The sequence below is a fragment of the Pipistrellus kuhlii genome, unplaced genomic scaffold (genome assembly GCF_014108245.1).
Source record: "Pipistrellus kuhlii isolate mPipKuh1 unplaced genomic scaffold, mPipKuh1.p scaffold_m20_p_23, whole genome shotgun sequence".
Classification (NCBI taxonomy): domain Eukaryota; kingdom Metazoa; phylum Chordata; class Mammalia; order Chiroptera; family Vespertilionidae; genus Pipistrellus; species Pipistrellus kuhlii.
This window is the reverse complement of record NW_023425522.1, coordinates 10,107,392-10,127,273: the sequence shown is the minus strand read 5'-3', so window position 1 is coordinate 10,127,273 and position 19,882 is coordinate 10,107,392. Positions and strand designations below refer to the sequence as shown.

The 19,882-nt window shown below is 48.5% G+C and overlaps 4 protein-coding genes, 1 long non-coding RNA gene and 1 pseudogene across 7 annotated transcripts; 2 read left to right on the top strand and 4 right to left on the bottom strand.

Moving 5' to 3' along the window:
- Positions 1–922: 922 nt before the first annotated feature.
- Positions 923–1,971, bottom strand: LOC118727047 (annotated as a pseudogene).
- A 565-nt stretch (positions 1,972–2,536) lies between these two features.
- CUNH17orf114 (chromosome unknown C17orf114 homolog) lies at positions 2,537–3,914 on the top strand. Its single transcript, XM_045586617.1, has 2 exons — positions 2,537–3,062; positions 3,491–3,914. Exons 1-2 carry the CDS (start codon positions 2,990–2,992, stop codon positions 3,661–3,663), a joined length of 246 nt encoding a protein of 81 aa, XP_045442573.1. The 5' UTR covers positions 2,537–2,989; the 3' UTR covers positions 3,664–3,914.
- A 2,630-nt stretch (positions 3,915–6,544) lies between these two features.
- PSMB6 (proteasome 20S subunit beta 6) lies at positions 6,545–8,501 on the bottom strand. The gene is made up of 6 exons (XM_036452448.1): positions 8,345–8,501; positions 7,871–7,938; positions 7,448–7,579; positions 7,226–7,355; positions 6,891–7,035; positions 6,545–6,762 (listed from the first exon to the last, which is right to left on the bottom strand). Exons 1-6 carry the CDS (start codon positions 8,441–8,443, stop codon positions 6,620–6,622), a joined length of 717 nt encoding a protein of 238 aa, XP_036308341.1. The 5' UTR covers positions 8,444–8,501; the 3' UTR covers positions 6,545–6,619.
- Positions 8,502–11,188: 2,687 nt separating this feature from the next.
- On the bottom strand, positions 11,189–12,098 carry LOC118727021. Its single transcript, XR_004990469.2, has 2 exons — positions 11,858–12,098; positions 11,189–11,606 (listed from the first exon to the last, which is right to left on the bottom strand). It is a non-coding gene; the product is annotated as an uncharacterized LOC118727021 (long non-coding RNA).
- Positions 12,099–13,166: 1,068 nt separating this feature from the next.
- Positions 13,167–14,551, bottom strand: GLTPD2 (glycolipid transfer protein domain containing 2). Of its 2 annotated transcripts, XM_036452445.2 has the most exons (4): positions 14,418–14,551; positions 14,245–14,309; positions 13,802–13,968; positions 13,167–13,704 (listed from the first exon to the last, which is right to left on the bottom strand). In XM_036452445.2, exons 1-4 carry the CDS (start codon positions 14,521–14,523, stop codon positions 13,167–13,169), a joined length of 876 nt encoding a protein of 291 aa, XP_036308338.1. In that variant the 5' UTR covers positions 14,524–14,551. The 2 variants fall into 2 exon arrangements, with proteins under 2 accessions (XP_036308338.1, XP_045442570.1); XM_045586614.1 differs by having other exon boundaries at positions 14,245–14,523.
- Positions 14,552–15,463: 912 nt separating this feature from the next.
- VMO1 (vitelline membrane outer layer 1 homolog) lies at positions 15,464–18,223 on the top strand. Of its 2 annotated transcripts, none has more exons than XM_036452452.2 (4): positions 15,464–16,218; positions 16,674–17,051; positions 17,420–17,517; positions 17,963–18,223. In XM_036452452.2, the coding sequence occupies exons 2-4, from the start codon at positions 16,872–16,874 to the stop codon at positions 18,159–18,161; spliced, it is 477 nt and encodes a 158-aa protein (XP_036308345.1). In that variant the 5' UTR covers positions 15,464–16,218; positions 16,674–16,871; the 3' UTR covers positions 18,162–18,223. The 2 variants fall into 2 exon arrangements, with proteins under 2 accessions (XP_036308345.1, XP_036308344.1); XM_036452451.2 differs by having other exon boundaries at positions 17,743–18,108.
- Positions 18,224–19,882: the final 1,659 nt, after the last annotated feature.

Here is a 19,882-nt window from a genome sequence, read left to right as displayed (position 1 = left end):
AGTAATATATATATATATATATTTTAATCAGTCTAAAAATTTTAAATAAAATAATAGTGCTTTTTAAAGAGCACAATTTTTATTTTGATTAATTGGTAGTATATAGACTATATTATTTAGCAATAAAAGAGAATAAAATATAAAATAGTGCAGTCACCTTGGAAAAGTTCCTCAAACTGTGAAGCATAGAGTTATCATATGGCCTAGCAATGCCACTCCTAGATATATACCCAAGGGAACTGAAAACATGTCCACACAAAAACTTGTATATGAATGTACATGGTAGTATTACTCAAATAACCCAAAACTAGAAACAACCCAAATGTCCATCAACTACAGTAGGATTTTATCCAGCCATAAAAAAGAATGGTGTCCTGGTACGCTACAACATGGATGAACCTTGAAACATGCTAAGTGAAGTAAACCAGACACAAAAGAACCACATTTTGTGTGATTTCTTTTGCATGAAATGTCCAGAATAATAAACCCATAGAAAGTAGATAAGTGGGTTGCCCATAGCTGGGGGTAGGATAGGGGAGTGACTGCTAATAAGTACAGTTTCTTTTGAGGGTATGAAAATTGGTTGTGACTACACTAAAACCACTGGATTGTACACTTTAAAAGGGTGATTTTTAAAAATATATATTATATTGCCGAAACCGGTTTGGCTCAATCAATAAAATAAATCAATAAAATATATATATTTTTTGGTTTTGTACAGAGAGGAAGGGAGAGAGATAGAGAGTTAGAGACATCAATGAGAGAGACTCATCGATCAGCTGCCTCTTGCATACCCCCTACTGGGGATGTGCCCGCAACCAAGGTTCATGCCCTTGACCAGAATCAAACCCAGGACCTTTCAGTCCCCAGTCCAATGCTCTACCACTGAGCCAAACCGGTTTCGGCAAAAGGGTGATTTTTAATTTAATAAAGTTTTATTTTTCAAAATGTACAGCTGGTGGGACCTGTTGTTCATGCATCTTCACCAGCAGCTGGGGCGTCCCCACCCTTCGTGTTTCTACATGACTTGAGCTCTGTGCTTGGGAACTAATTTAGTAAGTCCTTTCCTAAGGAGCTCCTAGGGCTGTCCTGACAACCGTCAAGGTTATAAGCTTATTGTTGGAAACTTCCTTACAGAGTTTGTCATACGTTGCTTTGTCAAATGAAGCTAGGCTATTGAGCTTGTCCCAAACTTTCTCTTTGGGTCACTTCTTTTTGGCCTTGCCCCCAGATTTGTTCACTGGGTCTTTGTCTTTCTTGGCTGACTTTCTGGCATTTTTCTTCTTCTTGTCCTCTTTGGCAGCCTAGGGAAGCTCATAGAGCAGCTGCTACCCCTGCAGCCTTGCTAAGATGTTGGACAAAAGGTTAAAAAGGGTGAATTTCATGATGTGTGAATCATCTCCTAATAAAGCCACTGATACAAAAAATAAATAAACTGTTAATGCATGAAACATGAGTGAATTTCAAAACCATTATGCTGAGAGAAGTCAGACACGAAAGAGTAATACTATATGCTGCCATTTATATAAAGTTCTGAAAGAGGCCAAGCCAATCTGCAGTGCTGGAAGTCAGATCAGTGGTTGCCTGTGGCAGGGGTGGGGAAAAGACTGACTGTGAAGAGACATGTAAGGGAACTCTGGGATACAAATGTCCTGGATCTTGATTGGTGTGATTACATGGGTGTATATACTTGTCAAAACTCATAGAACTGTACACTGGGATATGTATTAAATTATGTGTAAATTTTTACTTCAATAAATAAAGTTAATTTAAAAACAAAAAACAGATTTCTGTCTAAGTCAGGCAATAGAGTCAGCAGTGCCTCCCAACCCTTCTCACCTTAGGGAATAATCTAGTGCAGCTTTACTAAAGGGCATTTAGAATCCTTGTCTAGGTGGACCTGAGGCTCCCAGCCCAGGCTCTGGGCACCTTCCCTGCCTGCCTGAGGGCATCAAAGCCTGCCAGGGACATGCTTGGGAGGCTGTGTGGTGGCAAGCAGAGTGGACTCCGGAGTCAGACTGATGGGAGTGGGGGTAGTTCCCGCCCTGCTGGTAACTGCCTGTGTGCCCTGGGCACGTTACCTAGTCTCTTAGCGGCCCCGATTCATCACCTCTACATCAGATAGTAATAACACTTGCCTCAAAGGAACACTGACAGAATAGAAATAAGATAACACGTGCAAGTCCCTAGGATCTACCTGGCACAGCCTAATTAATCAATTACAACTAATTATCTTCATAAAAGGGGACAAGAGCTACTGTATCATTTAATGAGAACATAATAGTTTCCTGACTGGCTGAAACCGGTTTGGCTCATTTGGAGAGAGCGTTGATCTGCAGACTGAAGGGTCCCAGGTTCAATTCCGGTCAAGGGCATGTACATTGGTTGCAGGCACATCCCCGGTGGTAGGTGTGCAGGAGGCAGCTGGTCAATGTTTCTCTCTCATTGATGTTTCTAGCTCTCTCTCTCTCTCCCCTCCTCTCTGTGGAAAATCAATAAAATATATATTTTTAAAAAATATATTTCCCTGACTGGTCAAGTTTCCTGTTCTAAAAAAAAATTTTTTTTTTAAAGAACTATTCTTTAAATTTTTACATCTTGGGAATTCTCACTTGAAAATACAAATGAGTCCCCAGCAGTGTACAGGCTGGCACCCAGAGGTCCAGCATAGCTGTAGTGACTTTTCACTGCACCTGTGTGCCCCAGCCCCTCTGCGTGTCTCTGCCATGCCACCCGTCTCAGTCTCCTGCTGCTGGTTCCAGAGAGCCCCCAAATTAAGAGGGCACAAAAAGGACAGGTGTTTTGAGTGGGGTATCCCTCCACCCCTTCCTTCCACCCTCTTCTCCCCCTTCTATCTCCTGGCGCCTCTAATCACCAGGCGGTCTGAGGCTAAGTGGTAGTTTTGCCCACAGTGGGGCTTGGAAACCACACCCCTTCTCCTGGGGCCCTCCTGGCCATTCCCAACACCCTGGTCTCCTCCATTGTTGAGATGGGTCTCAAGGGGGCAGGGTGTTTCCCATGGTGTGTGTGCCGGAGACAGCGAGGGACGGAAAGAGGAGCAGGTATGGGGAGACTGAGGGAAAAGGGGGGCATTAGGAAGATATAAACTGGCACTGGGAGAAAGGGAAGTGCTTAACCCGGGGAAGGGAAAAGGCTAGTTTGTTTCCCTGGATGGGAGGTGGGTCTTTGACTTCACAGAGCTGGCTAGATACTTTGCAGGGCCCTATGCAAAATGCAGAAGGGGGGCCCTATATTAAAAAATGATTAAGAATTTCAAGATGATGAGAGCAGAGCAGTACACCCAGCATGGGTGCCCTTCTGAGTGTGGGGTCCTTTGCAACTGCACAGGCCTGCTCTCTTAAGGACTCCTCTCTCCTTCACCCAGGACCCTCAGAGGTCTTCCCTGGCCTTCCACCTCAGAGGCTGGTGGTGTGGGGGTAAAGGAGGACCCAGACTCACAATTCCCTTCTTCTTTCAATCTCTCGTTTAGGTCTGGATCCAGCTGCCCCTCCAGATCCAGATCCCAGCCCAGTGACAGCCCCCATCATGGCTGAGGGAGGGATGCCTTCCCTAGGGTCTAGTGCCTACTTCAGCAGGAAAGCCCGACTCTCCTTCCGCCACCAGCTGCACGACAGAGCATCAGCCAATGACTCTACCATTTGAAGGGGACAACCAGGGGCTGAACTTCTAGGAAGCCTTGGCAACCTTCCTCTTCCCCCACTCCCCTTCTCAGTGATTCCAGTTTCTGGCTCCCCCATGATCTTCTCATTAAACATATTCAGAGTTGCCAAGTGTTCTGTGTATGTGCACGTATGTTGGGGTGGAAGAGTAGATGAGGAGACCTGGTTAGGGGGCTGAGGTGGGAAGTGCAGAATTGGGTGGGAGTGGGGACATAGGATTAATGAACCTGATGTAGCTGATCTAATGAAGAGCCCTGATGTGGCTAGCTAGAAGTTTGCTGAAATCAAACTGCAGAGTTGAGTGTGGAGAGAGCATTTGGAGAGGTTGGGGGCTAGGCAGGACAGCAGATAGGGCTGACATGTTCATTCAGTGTCTATCAGATGTCCACTCTCTACGAGGCACTGAGGATAAGTCAGTGAGCAAGCAGAAAGAATTCTCTCTTCTCACTGTCCTTACTTTCTACCAGAGGAGGTAGACAATAAGTAAACAAGGAAACATGATGAGATAGCAATAACTGCTGCTATGAAGAAAATTAAACAGGGTAATATGAAAGTGTGAGGGGGATGCTGTTTCTTAAATTGCAGGTGGTTAGGAAAGGCCTGATAAGGTGCCATTCAGAGCTGAGACATGAATGATGTGTCAATGTAAGCTCATCATCTAAAAAGTGTACCACTCAGTGCAGGATGCCGATAGTGGGAGATTCTATGCATGTCAGAGGCAGGAAGGTGTACGGTAAATCTCTATTTTCTGATCAATTTTGTTGTGGACCTAAAACTGCTCTAAAAAAATAATATATATATATTTTTAAATCAGCAAAGAGTAGTCCCAGGCAAACCAACAACAACCACAACAACAAAAACCATCAGGAACTATTAAGTGTAAAACCTCTTAGGTTCTAGGGGGAAAAGCCAGTGACTGGAGTGGCAAGATTGAGGGGGACTGCTGAGTCTTGTAGGCCATGGTAAGATGTTAAGATCGTATTCTAGATGGAATGGTAAGCCACTGAAGAATGGTAAGCAGGGAAACAATGTGATTTCACTTACATTGAATGATCTCTTTGGTTGCTGTATGTGGAAAAGATTGGAGAAGACAAGTATGGAAGCGGTAAGGCCATGTAGGAGAGGGTGTTGCCATCCTCCAGGCAAGAGATGAAGGTGTGCCGAAACCGGCTTGGCTCAATGGATAGAGCTTCAGCTTGGGGACTGAAAGGTCCTGGGTTCGATTCCGGTCAAGGACATGTACCTTGGTTGCGGGCATATCCCCAGTAGGGGGTGTGCAAAGAGGCAGCTGATGGATGACTCTCTCTCATCGATGTTTCTAATTCTCTCTCTCCCTTCCTCTCTGTACAAAATCAATAAAATATATATATTTTTAAAAAGATGAAGGTGGCTTGGCTCAAGCCAGTGCAGTGAGAAGTAGACGGATTCCAGACGTACTTTTGGAGAGTTTTAGGACTTACTGTTAGACTGAATGTGGAGTAAAAGGGAAAGATTGAATCAAAGATGCCCTAAGGCAGGGAGGACCAGAACAGGTTTTGCAGGAAAATCAGAAGTGCTCTATTGATTATTTTAAGTTTGATGTACGCAAGTTTGAGGACAGAGGTCCTTTTCTGCTCTTTTTCACTTCATCAGATACTATCCCTCTACAGGGCAGGATTATATTCTAGAGCAAAGTTTTCAAATGTAGCTTATACAGTTCCCTGACCCATAGTGGGGAGAAAAGATTGGGGCAGGATTAAGAATGCTGGTCACACTGAAACCAGTTTGGCTCAGTGGACAGAGTGGTGGCCTGCGGTCTGAAAGGTCCCAGGTTCAATTCCGGTCAAGGGCATATACCTTGGTTGCAGGCACATCCCCAGTAGGGGGTGTGCAAGAGGCAGCTGATCGATGATTCTCTCTCATCGATGTTTCTCTCTATCCCCCTCTCTTCCTCTCTGTAAAAAATCAACAAAATATATATTTTTAAAAAAAGAATGCTGGTCACTCTTGGTGAACACCACTTCATTTACTTAGGGCCCTGGCTTGAGTGGAGACAGCAATGGAAGGGTCAGAGTCCAGTCTCTGCCTCCCATCTCAGGGGCTGAAGGCTGACTTATCACTACACTCCCCATGGGAATGGTGGCTTCCAGAACTGGCCCACCGCACTCTCTGTGGCTGCCCTCTCCCACCCAATGTCCATCTGAAGCTCCAGTTGCAAACACCTTTATGAGAAAGGTGTTTGCAACTGGAGCTTCTGACAAGATGAGGTGACAGAGGTGCGTTTGGAAAGAGGGGACCATGAGCCTGAGTCAGAGGAGACCTGGAGTCCTTCTGGCCTTAGAGCCAGTAGCCTCCCATGATGACAGGCAGGAGGCAGGCTAAGGGGAGGAGACCTGTCTCCGTCAGAATACTGAGTTCTACCTCGGACTTGAACAGGGATGGGAATAGGACCATTTCTATTATGTGGTAGTTCCACATAAACTAGTCTGGTGTCACAAGGACCTGGACCTACTAGCAATGTTTCCCGAACTTTTGACATATGTGCACATTCTATAATTTTCGTAACGTTGAGTACCCCTCGTACTCATGAGAACGTAGAATTAGGCGCAGCTAAGCACGGTGCAGTGCATATCCCCAACAAACTCCGGTGCAACGCGTACCCCCACCAAACTCTTCCCGTCCCCCTGGGGGTACGCGTACCACTTTGGGAAACACTGTACTAGAGGAAAGGAAATGTGGGGGGAAAGTGGCCTGAAGAGTTTGAAAACCACTCCTGTAAAGTCTCCACTCCAATGGCCCCAGAGCTAGGGCAGTGGTCTGTACAAACTGTAGTGGACCAGACAAGTTTGGACTGAAGTAAAAAAAAAAGAACCCCAAAGCACACAGACTCTTTGACAAACTGTTTATTGAATTTTGGGTCAGCAGGGGATGTCTCTTATTGTATCCTAGAATCCCAGGATTCAGGGAGGTGGTAAAGTGGCAATGGAGAATTTGGGGATCTGGTCTCCCAAGAGTACCTGCCGCTCTACCCCTGATTCTGATATGGATGCCAGACGGATCACCCCACCACTGGAGCCATCCCTCTCCATGGCCAAAGCGAGAGCTGTGGATTAAAAAAAAAAAAGTTGGGGGTCAGAGTTGGATGCTGGGAACACTGCAAGGAATGATGAAAATTGGACTGGCTTGGGTATGGGGGTTAAAGCTCATAGGCCCAGAAACCCAAATTCTCACCATTGGCAGTGAATTGCAGACACTCTTCCTTGGTCATACCTTCCCGGTAGGTAGCATCGACATAGCCATAAATATAGGAGCTTCCAGAACCTCCAATGGCAAAGGATTGTCTTACCATCATCCCCCCCATGGGCACCGAGTACACCTGCCAGGTGGAGGGAGGAAAAGAGTCATCAGTTGTACCCTCCTCACAACACATGTGCATTCACCTGTCCATTGTGGAATTGATCTAGAAAGAGTTAATAGTGAGGTAGAGGTTGGAAACAGAAAATGGCTGGGGTGGGGAGAAGATCAAAGTCATGGCCCCAAGATTCCAGGGGTGGGGAGTATCTGACCTGCCCTCCTTCTTGGGAGTCCCAGCCTGCAACGATGATTCCTGCCATCAGGTCTTCCCGGTATCGGTAACACATTTCCTTAAAGAGGCTGGCTGCAGTGTGTACCAGAGGAGGCTCATTCAGCTCAATGCTAGAAGTCAAAGGGAAGGCATCATCAGGACCTAGAAGTCAAGACCCTCCCAGGTCCCTTCATATACTTGTTTCTTCCCGGCCTACAAGCACCTGTGGAAACCAAGCTGATAGGTAACAGCATCAGCTACAGCCTGGGTATCCGCTGCAGAGCCGGAGCGGCAGCAGAAGATTCGATCATGAATGGGGGTTAGCTTGTCAGTCACTCGATTGGCAATGTAGGACCTGCAGAATGACAGGAGAGTGAGGGAAAGGACCCTACTGGTCTCCCACCTCCCTCCCATTATCTACTCCTTCTGGCCTCAGGAATAGGACTTCCTCTAGTTCCTATTCTCATCCAAACTGAAGCAGTCTGGAGAAGAGACTTCTACAAGAATTTCATCTACGGGTGAGTTGTAGAAGCTGGAACAAATCCTTATCTCCAGGGAGGGGAGAATCCTCCCTCCCACAGCTGTCTGTGGAGGGTAAGGATGGGCTGGCAGGCATGGAAGGAAGGGAAAGATAGGAAGAGCTTACCCAGTGGTTGTTCGGGAATCGGCCCCCAGAACCACGCCCCCGTCGAACTGAACGGCCATGATAGTGGTCTGGGAAAAAAGAGAAAGGGATGAGTCTGGGCCTATTCACGTTCTCCAGCACAAGAAAACAATGATCCCTCTATCCAGCCCCTAGAGTACTAGGAGCCCGTTGTCAAATCTCAGAGGGGCCTCAACAACCCGCAAAATACCAGGATTCCAATCCTCAAATCCTCCCTCCCCTCCCCCAGGCTCATCCCAGCCATAAGCCTGTGTCGAGCAAGATTCCAGAATTCCACACTTCTGCCTGCCTTCCACATCCTACCATAACGCATCCTCGGGATACCTCTCCCTCGGCCTACGGCACATCCCAGCCCACCTCCCACCCCCGCCCCCCAGTTCTCCCAGCGCTCTCAGGCCTGTCCTCCCATCGCACTGAGACTCGCGCGCACCCCCTGAACCCCGAGTCCCTCCTCACCCCTGTGGAGACTTCCCGGTTTTCCCAGTCGGGGGTAATGGCCTCCGGCCCCCAGGCGGGTGCGGGACCCGCTCCTCTCGCTACTAAGGTGGCCGCCATCTTTCTCCTCTGGTGCTGCCGCAAAGCAACTGTCGTAAAGCGCTCTGTCACTCCCTTCTGTCGTGCTCTGAGGCCTTCTGGGAGCGCAGCGGGGCCGCGGTTGACGGCAGAAGGGAAATGTGTAAGGGCTTTTTTTTTTTTTTTTTTTTTGCGACAGTGAATGCTTGATGGCAGCGTGGCAAAGTAAGCAAACAAAAATACTCCTCTCACCCCCCCCCAAAAAAAAACAACAACAAAACAAAACACAAAAAACAGTCTGCAAGGCTATACTTCCTATTGGATTGTGCAGTACTGATAATATCTGATTGGAACTGCAATTCAAAAAGTCTTCAAGACAGACTTGAGCCTCTGACTTCCAGACAGCACACTATGTTTTCATTTCTTTTAGGTATGTATATACCTAGCAGTATATACAGAACCAGGCGTGGAATTGCTAACTGTTTAACATTCTGAGGAACTGACAATTATTTTTCACAATAGCTGTCCCATTTTTTTATTTGATTTTTTTTTACAGAGAGGAAGGGAGAGTGAGAGTTAGAAACATAGATGAGAGAGAAACATCAATCAGCTACCCCCTGCACATCCCTCCATTGGTGATGTGCCGGCAGCCAAAGTACCTGCCCCTGACTGGATTTAAACCTGGGACCCTTCAGTCCGCAGGCCGAGGCTTTATCCACTGAGCTAAACCGGTTATGGCAGCTTGTCCCATTTTACATCCCCACTAGCCACATAACAGGGTTCCAATTTCTCTACATCCTCAGTAATTGTTATTGTGTGTTTTTACTTTAGCCATCCTAGATGGTGTGAATTGGTATCTTGTGGGGTGGTGTTGTTTTTGTATTTCCCTAATGATTAGTGATGTTGAGCCTATTTTCATATACTAATTGTCTGTTTATTTATCTTCTTTGGAGGAATGTCTATTGAAGAATTCCTTTGCCCATTTTAAAATTGGGTTATCTTTTTTTAAAATACTATATTTTATTGATTTTTTTTACAGAGAGGAAGAGAAAGGGATAGAGAGTTAGAAACATCGATGAGAGAGAAACATCAATCAGCTGCCTCCTGCACACTCCCCACTGGGAATGTGCCCACAACCAAGGTATGTGCCCTTGACCAGAATCGGACCCTGGATCCTTGAGTCTGCAGGCCAATGTTCTATCCAGTAAGCCAAACCGGTCAGGGCTAAAATTGGGTTATCTTTTGTTGAGTTTGTAAGAGTGTTTTTGATATTGTAGATGCTAGTCCTATATCAGATACATGATCTGCTAATACAATATTTTCTCCCATTCTATGGGTTATCTTTTCACTTTAAAAATATATATATTTCTTTATTGTTTTCAGAGAGGAAAGGAGAGGGAGAGATAGAAACATCAATGATAAGAGAGAATCATTGACTAGCTGCCTCCTGCATATCCCACCCTGGGGATCGAGCCCGCAACCAGGGCATGTGCCCTTGGCCAGAAACGAACCTGGGACCCTTCAGTCTGCAGGTCAACGCTCTATCCACTGAGCCAACCCAGCTAGAGCTGTAGGAAATTTTTATTACTAATTCAATCTCTTTGTTATAGGACTAGTCAGAGTTTCTATTTACTTTTTTATTAATACATTCTCACTCTTTATTAGTTTTTTATTGATTTCAGATAGAAAGGAAGAGGGAGAGAGAGAAATATCAATGATGAGAGAGAATCATTTATCAGCTGCCTCCAGCATGCCCCCTACTGGGGATCAAGTCCACAATCCAGGCATGTGCCCTTGACCAGAATAGAACCTGGGTCCCTTCAATCCGAAGGCTGACACCCTACCCACTGAGTCAAACTGGCTAGGGCTCTATTTACTTTTCAGTCCATTTTGGTACTTTATGTCTTTCTATGAATTTGTCCATTTCTGTTAGGTTATCTAATTTATTAGTCTACAATGATTTATAGTATTCCCTTATAATCCCTTTTATTTCTGTAAAATTTGTAGTAATGTTCTCTTTCATTATTGATTTTAATAATTTGTCTTCCCTCTTTTTTTATTTGTCAGTCTAGCTAAAGTTTTTAAAAATATAAATATTTTATTGATTTTCTACAGAGAGGAAGGGAGAAAGATAGAGAGCCAGAAACGTCGATGAGAGAGAAACATCGACCAGCCACCTCCTGCACACCCCCCACCGGGGATGTGCCCGCAACCAACGTACATGCCCTTGACCGGAATCGAACCTGGGACCTTTCAGTCCACAGACCGATGCTCTACCACTGAGCCAAACTGGTTTCTGCAGTCTAGCTAAAGTTTTGTTAATTCTCTTAATATTTTCAAATTACTTTTTTTCTTTTAATTTTTATTTATTGATTTGAGAGAGAGAGGAAGGGAGAGTGGGAGGCAGTAGGGAGAGAGAGATGATCAATTTGTTCTCTTATCTATGCATTTATGGTCAATTCTTTTTTTATATACTTTTAAAAATGTGTTTTTATTAATTTCAGAGAGAGGAAAGGAGAGGGAGAGATAGAAACATCAGTGATGAGAGAGAATCATTGAAAATCAAGCCTGAAACCCAGGCATGCGCCCAGAATTGAGCCATGACCTCCTGGTTCATAGGTCAACACTCAACCACTGAGCCACACCAGCCAGGCTACTGTAAAATTTTTTTTATTGTAGTAAAATATAAATAACAACATAAAAGATAGCATTTTAACCATTTTTGGTGTACAATCTAGTGATATCAAGTACATTCACATTGTTGTGGAACCCCCTCCTTTTCTTTTCGACTCTCTTGGCTCCAGCCACCTGAACTATTATATTTTTAGTGCTCATACATTCATTCAACAAGAAACCATTGTGTTTACTAGGTGCCAGGCACTGTGTGAGGCACTGAAGGTACTTCAGGGGACAAAATAGACAGAAATTTCTAGCCCCATGGAGCTTATATACATTGAGGGGGACAACAAAAAATAGTTACAATATATAGTATGTTAAAGAGCCAATTGAGTAAGAATAAAAATAAAGCAAGGAAGTTGGGAAGTGTGTGTGTTTTGGCATTTTAGAATAATCAGGAAGATCTCACTGAGGAGACATTTGAATAAAGATCTGAAGGAAGTAAAGAGGGAAGACATTGGTCTATTTGGGGGAAAACAGTATGGACAGAGGGGAGAGCAAGTGCAAAGGTTCTGAGACAGGATCAAAACTGACATGTCCAGCCAAAACCGGTTTGGCTCAGTGGTAGAGCATTGGTCTGGGGACTGAAAGGTCCCAGGTTCGATTCCGGTCAAGGGCATGTACCTTGGTTGCGGGCACATCCCCGGTGGGGGGTGTGCAAGAGGCAGCTGGTTGATGTTTCTCTCTCATCGACGTTTCTAGCTCTCTATCTCTCTCTCTTCCTCTCTGTACAAAATCAATAAAATATATATTTAAAAAAACAAACAAACAAAAAAAAACCTGACATGTCCAGTGAATATTGAGGTCAAATTGGCTAATGCAGATTCAAATCAGGTAGGGTGTTTACAAAGCTTTTTATCATTCTCAAAACTGAAAACATGATACAGAAAATTTCCTGATTAAATTAATTTTTTTAAAATATATTTTTACCGATTTCAGAGAGGAAGGGAAAGGGAGAGAAAGAAACGCCAATGATGAGAGAGAATCATTGATCAGCCGATTCTTGCACACCCCCTACCGGAGGTCGAGCCGGTAACCTGGGCATGTGCTCTTGACCTAAATCAAATCTGGGACCCTTCAGTCTGCAGACTGACGCCCTGTCCACTGAGCCAAACCAACTAGGACTAAATTAAGTTTTTTAGTTGGAGTGCAATAGGAAGCTATTGGAAGGTTTTGAGCAGGGAAGTGACATGATGTGAACTACATTTTAAATAATCATTTTGGCTGCTCTATTGAACATATTTTATAGGGAGATATAGTATGGAACAGAGAGACAATTAGGAGACAATTGCAACAATAGAGGTAATAAAATTGGCTTGACAAGCAGTGAAGAAAGTGGAAAGTAGTCAGGTTCTGACAAATTGAATGTGGGGACAGAGAACAAGAAACAGAGAGTCAGGATGACTACAAGGTTTTTGGTTTAAGGGCCTGGAAAAATGGAATTGTCATTTACTGAGATAGCAAAGGCTAAAAGAGGGTACTTTGGGAGGAGAGGGAATTAGCATAGTTTTAGGCATCTAAGTTTGCTATGTGTAGTTGGAATCCAAACGGAGATGTCGAATAAGGAGGTGTATAGTTAGGATTCTGGCATCTAGGGTAAACTGGTTGGAGTTATCAGCGTATGAAATGTTCACTCTCATTGTGGGAGCAGCCAACGCCATTTAATAAAGATGTATATTGCGCTGAGCTTCTGCCTGGCGTGAGGTTTTAGGCTTAGGAGGTTGACAGGAAAGGGTGCCGTTTCTTCATAGAGACAAGGAACACAGGAGGTGAAGTCCTGGGAGGAGGCGATTGGATCCCAGACGGACGTGTTGCACATGCGGGCATTTGAGAAATATCTGGCTTTATGGGGGCTGGAGACTCGGCATGCAGTTGACAAGGCCGGCCCTAGGAGTGGCTGAGATAGCGACGAGGAGGAGATAAAAAAAAAAATCCCACCCAACCCGGGGCGCGCCTGCACGGGAGTGACCTCACCGAAGAGGCGGGACATCAGGCGCCCCGCCCAGGCAGCCGAGCTCCAGGGGCCTGGACCCCGAGCCAAGTGCTGCGCGGATCCCGCCCCAGGGCGCGCTCTGCCCCAGCTGGTCCCTTAGGCCAGCTGCAGCAGGCCGCGCTCGGCCAGCAAACCCTGCGTCCGGTTGTAGACCTCCTCCAGGGTGGCCGCCGCGCGAGCCAACGCGGCGCGCGCCTCCGCCTCCGTGGTCCGTGGGCAGGCCAGCTCCAGCAGGCGGCCGCGGCCCGGGAAGGAGAGGAAGGCGAGGCGGGCGGCCTGGCGCACCAGCCAGGGGTGGTGCGGGCCCAGGACGGCGCTGTAGGCGTCGCTGCACTGCTCGCCGGCGCTCGGGCCGCGGTGCGCCCCGGTGGCCACCCGCCGGAGGCAGAGCTGCGACCAGCGCAGCGCGCGGTGCAGCAGCAGCGCCGTCCGGGAGCCCGAGGACCTGGCCGAGTCCGGGGGGGCGGCCCCGGGCCTCTCCAGCCGCCCCGCCCGCCGCTCCCACGCGGCCATGGTCACCAGCGACTTGTAGTGCGCGGCCTCCGGGCCGTGCACGCGAGCTTCCAGGGCGGTCACTTTGGTGAAGGCCTCGCTGGTGGCGAAGGTGAAGATGGAGCCGAAGGGAGTTAGGAATCTGTGTGGTTTGGTGGTGGGGAGAGCGGGCTGGTTAGAGAGAGGGCGATGGAGCCACCGAGGGCGGGGACTGGGTTTAGGGGAGGTAGGCCACTCACTTGATCAGCTCCCTCCATCCGACCAGGTACTGCGACAGCTCCACATCCCCGTCCAGGCTCAGGCTGGCGCGGAACGGCCTCACCAGGCGGCCCAGCATCCCCCGGGGGCCCAGGCACGGAGGCTCTCCTGGCTCCGGGGCCTCCGGGGCTCCCCACTGTTGCAGGATCTGGGGGGAGTAGATATGGGGAGGAGGAGGAGGGGCGGGAGCAGAACCCCTAGCCTGTTAGGCATCCTTCGCCAAGCAGCCCAGTGGGGCTCTGAGGAAGTCACTCCTAAGGTCTAGCCGGTGTCCCTCCTGCTGTGCGCTTCGCTTCTGTCAGGGGGAGGGGGTACGGGAAGGAAGACCCGCTTTTCGGCAGGGAGTCAGCCAGCCTGGGCTCCACCTTCCCCCGGTTCAGGGTCCTACTTGGGGCTCCCGGTCCCAGCTTTGCCCCAAGCGTACCTGAGAAGGTGGGGGTCCCTCCGAAACGCAGGGCTGGGCCCCGGATCCGCAGCCCGAGAGGCCGCCTGGGGAGAGACAAGGCGGGGCGGTGAGGACTCCAAGAGGGGCCTTAGGTGCCCTGGACCTGGTTTCCTGGGTCCCTGCCAGAGGAGGTGGGGGAAGAGGCCACTCACGCAGGCTCCGGTGATAGAGATACAAAAGCAGCAGCGCGAAAATGGCAAGAGCAATTGTATAGCGGAGCCAGCGCCTGGAGACCTGTGGAAGCGGCACGACCCCCATGGATGCTGCCGGGACCACCACCCCTCGCCGGCTCCCACCCAGTCCTTATCCCTCCGCCTCCGAGAAGGAAGAGAAGCCCGCGGTGCACTGAGATGCAAGGTTTAATCATTAACCGAAGGCCCCTTACCCTGTCCTTTGCCCCAGAGGGCAGCACCTCAGGAGTGAGAAACCAGATTAAGAGGATTTGGGAAGTTCCGTGGCCGTGACAGGTCTCTGTATTTCCCTTCCTTCTAGGATCAGGTTGTAGGAAGAGGCAGCCTGGGTATCCGGAAGGGTCAGAACCAGCTCCCACACTGAGCAATCACGTGGGTCCTAAGATAACTCTGGGCTTGGATTCCTTCCACTGCAAATTGAGGATAATAATAGGTACTTTGCCAGGATTAAATGATAATGTACGTGTAAACACTGTGAATGGGAAAGCTGACCACAATTGCTCCATAAATCTTACCTATAAAGTTCAAGCACAGGACACCCACTTCTAAGTTCTCTAGTCTATCCCCACGGGACCTGGTCTGGATCTAGATGCTTGACTTCCTGATTGTTTACTTTGGGCTTTATCCACCATGCCCTCACCAGCTCCTACCCAGTCCTTGTCCCAACTCCAGGTTGGTTCTCTATTATTTATCAAACAAGCCTTTATTAAGTACTTCCACATGCCAGGCCCTGATTAGGCTTCAAGAAGACAAATAAACTGAGCCTTCATAGAGCTCAAGGTCCACGGGAGACTTTATAATCTGTTTCCTCCACTGGAATGTGAGCTCTGAGGAATCTTGTTTTACTTGGTTGCAGCTCTATTTGCAGAATTTAGAATATTACCTGGGCCAAAGTACATTATTGCGACACACGTATCCTATATCATTAAGGTGTAGTATGCAAATTGTCCCCTCAACTGGGAGTTCGTAGGGAGTTCAGTCAGTTGACAGGGCCAGGCAGGGGAAGGGAGGGAGACACCCAGCCGCCACCAGCCAGCAGCCACTACGGACCCTAACGGCACACGAATTTCGTGCACTGGGCCTCTAGTATGTTAATAAACAAAGAAATGTGTATTAAGGGCAGGCAAATCAAGGGTAGTACCCAGATGACAAATTTGCATGTTTTTTTGGGGTGAGGGACTTGGTTTTGATTTTTGCAAATTAGGAGTCCACCTAGTGGCCTTGGAGGGGGTACATTCAGAGAAAGGATACGGGATGCAATCAAATAAACAACATCTCCTGTTCTTAGCCTGCAGTCCATAAACTTCTTAGAATTGTCCCTGTCTCTGTGTATACTTTCTTCTTAGGGTGAGGGAGAGTATCCCAGATTCTCAAGAAGTGAGGACCCCGATCTCTACAAAGCCTCCTCCTAGCTCCCACAGTTCATGGGTTCTTGCCCAAGCTCTCACTCTGATGCTCCCTTGAGTCGTGGAGGTCCTGGCATTTGCTGCTGACCAATCCTGTCCCCTGGGACTCAGGAGCCTTCACTTCCATCCCTAGCCTTGGGCTTCCCACTTCCCAGGGGTGAAGTGTTTCTCAGCTTGGCTGACGGTGACCTCAGGCAAGTTGCTTGCCATTTCTAAGCCCCAGTTCCCTAATCTACATACGGTACTAGGAAGGCTTATTCCCACCTTCTAAAATTGTGAGGGTTAAATAGAACATGCCTGCTAGACGCTAACCACAGTTCCTGGCCTGCAGTAAAAGTGCAGTAGAGCCGAAACCGGTTTGGCTCAGTGGATAGAGCCTCGGCCTGCGGATTGAAAGGTCCCTGGGTTCGATCCAAGGGCACATCCCCAGTGGGGGGTGTGCTGGAGGCAGCTGATGGATGATTCTCTCTCATTGATGTTTCTAACTCTCTATCCCTCTCTCTTCCCCTATGTAAAAAAAAATCAATAAAATATATATTTTTTAAAAAGAATTGTTAAAAAAAAAAAAAAAAAGTTCAGCCGAAACCGGTTTGGCTCAATGGATAGAGCGTCGGCTTGGGGACTGAAGGGACCCGGGTTCGATTCTGGTCAAGAGCATGTACCTTGGTTGCGGGCATATCCCCAGTAGGGGGTGTGCAAGAGGCAGCTGATCGATGACTCTCTCTCATCGATGTTTATAACTCTCTATCTCTCTCGCTTCCTCTCTGTACAAAATCAATAAAATATATATATTTTTAAAAAAGTTCAGTAGATGGTGGTGATTCCAACTTGTCTGCTCCTGATCCCCCTCCTCCTCTGGTGCTGGGAGCACTGTTCTCCCCGGAGCAGCAAAGCAGGTCTGTGGGGTTCTGGGATCCGATTACTTTTTGGTGTTGCTTCCGTAATCGGATCCCCCTAAGCAGAGGTGGTATAAACCTGCTTACGAGGCCCTGGCTCACAGAGCTGCAGCATGGAGCGGGGCGCGGGAGCCAGGCTGCTGCTGCTGCTGTGGGCGGCGTGCTGCTGGCATGCCCGCGCGGTTGGTTCCAGCCGCTACACCATCGGGGTGACCAACGGGGGTCCCTGGGGCGACTGGGCCTGGCCCGAGATGTGTCCCGACGGACTTTTCACCATCGGGTTCTCCATCAAGGTGAGGGCTCAGATCTGGGTCTCAAAGGTTTGGCGCAGTGGATAGAGCTTTAGCCTGCGGTCTGAAGGGTCCCCGTTAGATTCCTCCGGTCCAAGGGCACCTGTTGGGGTTGCGGGCTCCATCCCCAGTAGAGGGCGTGCAAGAGGCAGCCGATCAATGATTCTCTTTCATCATTGATGTTTCTGTCTCTCTCTCCGTTTCTCTCTGAAATCCATACAAATATGTGTGGCTTTTTTTTTTTTAATAAAAGATGCCAACCAATTCCAGTAATAAAAACGAAAAAGAATGCATTCAACGTTTATTTGTAAAAAATAAAATAAAATAGTGACTGGTAGTCTGACTCATCTTTACCCCTCTTCTCGCGCCAGGTGGAGGCCCCACAAGGCATTTCTGGAGACGACACGGCCATGAACGGGATTCGGCTGCACTGCTCCCGTGGGCGCACAGTGGAGTCCGAGTCTGGAAGGTGAGGGGCCGGAGCCTGTGACCCCCTAGGGTGGGGTGTGGCCCTTATCCTCTGTTACACACACACCCTCCCAGCCGGCTGGGAACTCCTCAGCTGCCACACTTTAGACCTCCCCTCTGCACCTCGGCGGATGCCTGGGGCTTGGGAAGTGCCCCCGGGGCTGGGTCGGGCTGGAGGTGGGTGAAGGGCGCCCCCACAGTCAGCGAGTCTTCCCTTCCCTCGCAGGTGGGGCGCGTGGAGCGAGCCGCAGTGGTGTCCCCGCGGCGGCTTCCTCGTGGCTTTCTCACTCCGAGTGGAGGCACCCAAGACCCTGGGGGACAACACGGGCGCGAACAACGTGCGCTTCCGCTGCTCCGACGGCACGGAGCTGGAGGGGCCTGGCCTGGCCTGGGGAGACTTTGGGAAGTGGAGTGAGGCGTGTCCCAAAGGCATCTGTGGTGCGCAGACCAAGGTCCAGGCGTCTAGAGGCCTCCTGGACGACACCGCCCTTAACGACGTGCGCTTTTTCTGCTGCAGCAGCTGATCCCCGTGGGCCCTCTCCTGGCCCCACCTCGGCTGTCCCACATTCCGCATTAAAGCTTCCCCGCCCTGGCTTTGGTGTCATTTGTCTTAGGCACAGGAACCTGCATCTCCCTGTCTCCTAGCCTAGCATGGGCCGGGGTAAAGCTCAGGTTTGGCTCAGGGGTCCATGGCTGGCTACTCAAAGTTCCGGACTTATAGTAAGGTGACCAGACGTCCCAAACCGGTTTGGCTCAGTGGTAGAGCGTCGGTCTGCGGACTGAAGGGTCCCAGGTTCGATTCCGGTCAAGGGCATGTACATTGGTTGTGGGCACATCTTGATTCCGGTCAAGGGCATGTATATTGGTTGTGGGCACGTCCCCGGTAGAGGGTGTGCAAGAGGCAGCTGATCGATGTTTCTCTCATCAACATTTCTAGCTCTATCCCTCTCTCCTTTCTCTCTCTCTCTTTTTTAAAAAAAATATATTTTATTGATTTTGTACAGAGAGGAAGGGAGAGAGATAGAGAGCTAGAAACATCAATGAGAATCATCGATCAGCTGCCTCTTGCACACCCCCTACTGGGGATATGCCCGCAACCAAGTTACATGTCCCTGACCGGAATCGAACCTGGGGCCCTTCAGTCCCCAAGCCGATGATCTATCCATTGAGCCAAACCGGTTTCGGCTCTCCTCCTCTCTGTAAAAAATCAATAAATATATTTTTAAAAAAATTCAAAAAGATTTAAAAGAATCTTTCCAAAAATCAAGACTTTTCAAAAACGCCACGGGACGCGGAACAAATTGTTAGAAATTGGGACTGTCCTGCCAAAAGCGGGATGTCTGGTCACTTTACTTATAGTCCAGAAAAAAAGGCACTTAAGTACAATTTTGTGTACAAGGGAAGGAAGCGCCTGGCTTCCTGAAGGCGTCTGCACACACATCACGCCCACTAAACGCCCAGGTTATTTCCTTTCTGAGCCACCAGTGATCTCAGATCCAGAAACTTCTACTGAACTAGGAGGTGACATGCTCCCACACCTTCAGGCTTCATTTTCTAGAGCTTGATTGGTGAATGTGTCTTTTCCTTAGTTGTCCCCTGCCTCCCTTCCCCCCAAACGCCAGCGGTGGCTTTTCCGTATACTGATTCCTATTTTGGGTCTTTGCTCTCGATGTTCTCTCTGCCTGAAATCCCTCAGCTGTTAGGCGGTTAGCCCATAAGCAGATTTCAGCTCCAATTTCACTTTCTCAGGGTGTATAGGTATCCCATTGTCAACGTGTTGTTATTTTTTAATCTTTACCAGAGGATATATATATATATATATTTTTTACTGATTTTAGAGAAGGGGAGGGGGAGGGAAGGAGGGGGAGAGAGAGAGAGACAGAGAGAGAGAGAGAGAGAGAGAGAGAGATAGGTTGGTTACCTGCCTCTAGTATAAGTCCCCACTAGGATTGAGCCCAAAACCTATGTATGTGCCCTGACCCAGAATCAAATCAACAGGCAACCTTTGGGTGTACAGGACTACGCTCCAGCCAACTGAGCCACATTGGCCAGTTCTCAAGGAGTTCTGTAAAAGTGCTTATCGTGAGCTGATCTTTTGCTTCTTTTAGAAACTGCCAACTTTCCACCCTGGAATGCTAAATCGAGAGCGCAGAACTTGCCTGCCTTGTTAACGGCGGTACTTCGGGTGCACACTAATAGCTCAGTAACTGTGTGCTGCCCTGGCCCGCCTGGCTCAGTTGGTAGGAGCCTGACAGGTGCGCTAAGAGATGGTTCCTTCCAGGTTGGGGCACACACCCAGACGGCAGATGCATCTTGGTTTGAGGCAACCAGTTGGTGATGTTTCTTTTTGGCACCAATCTTTCTCT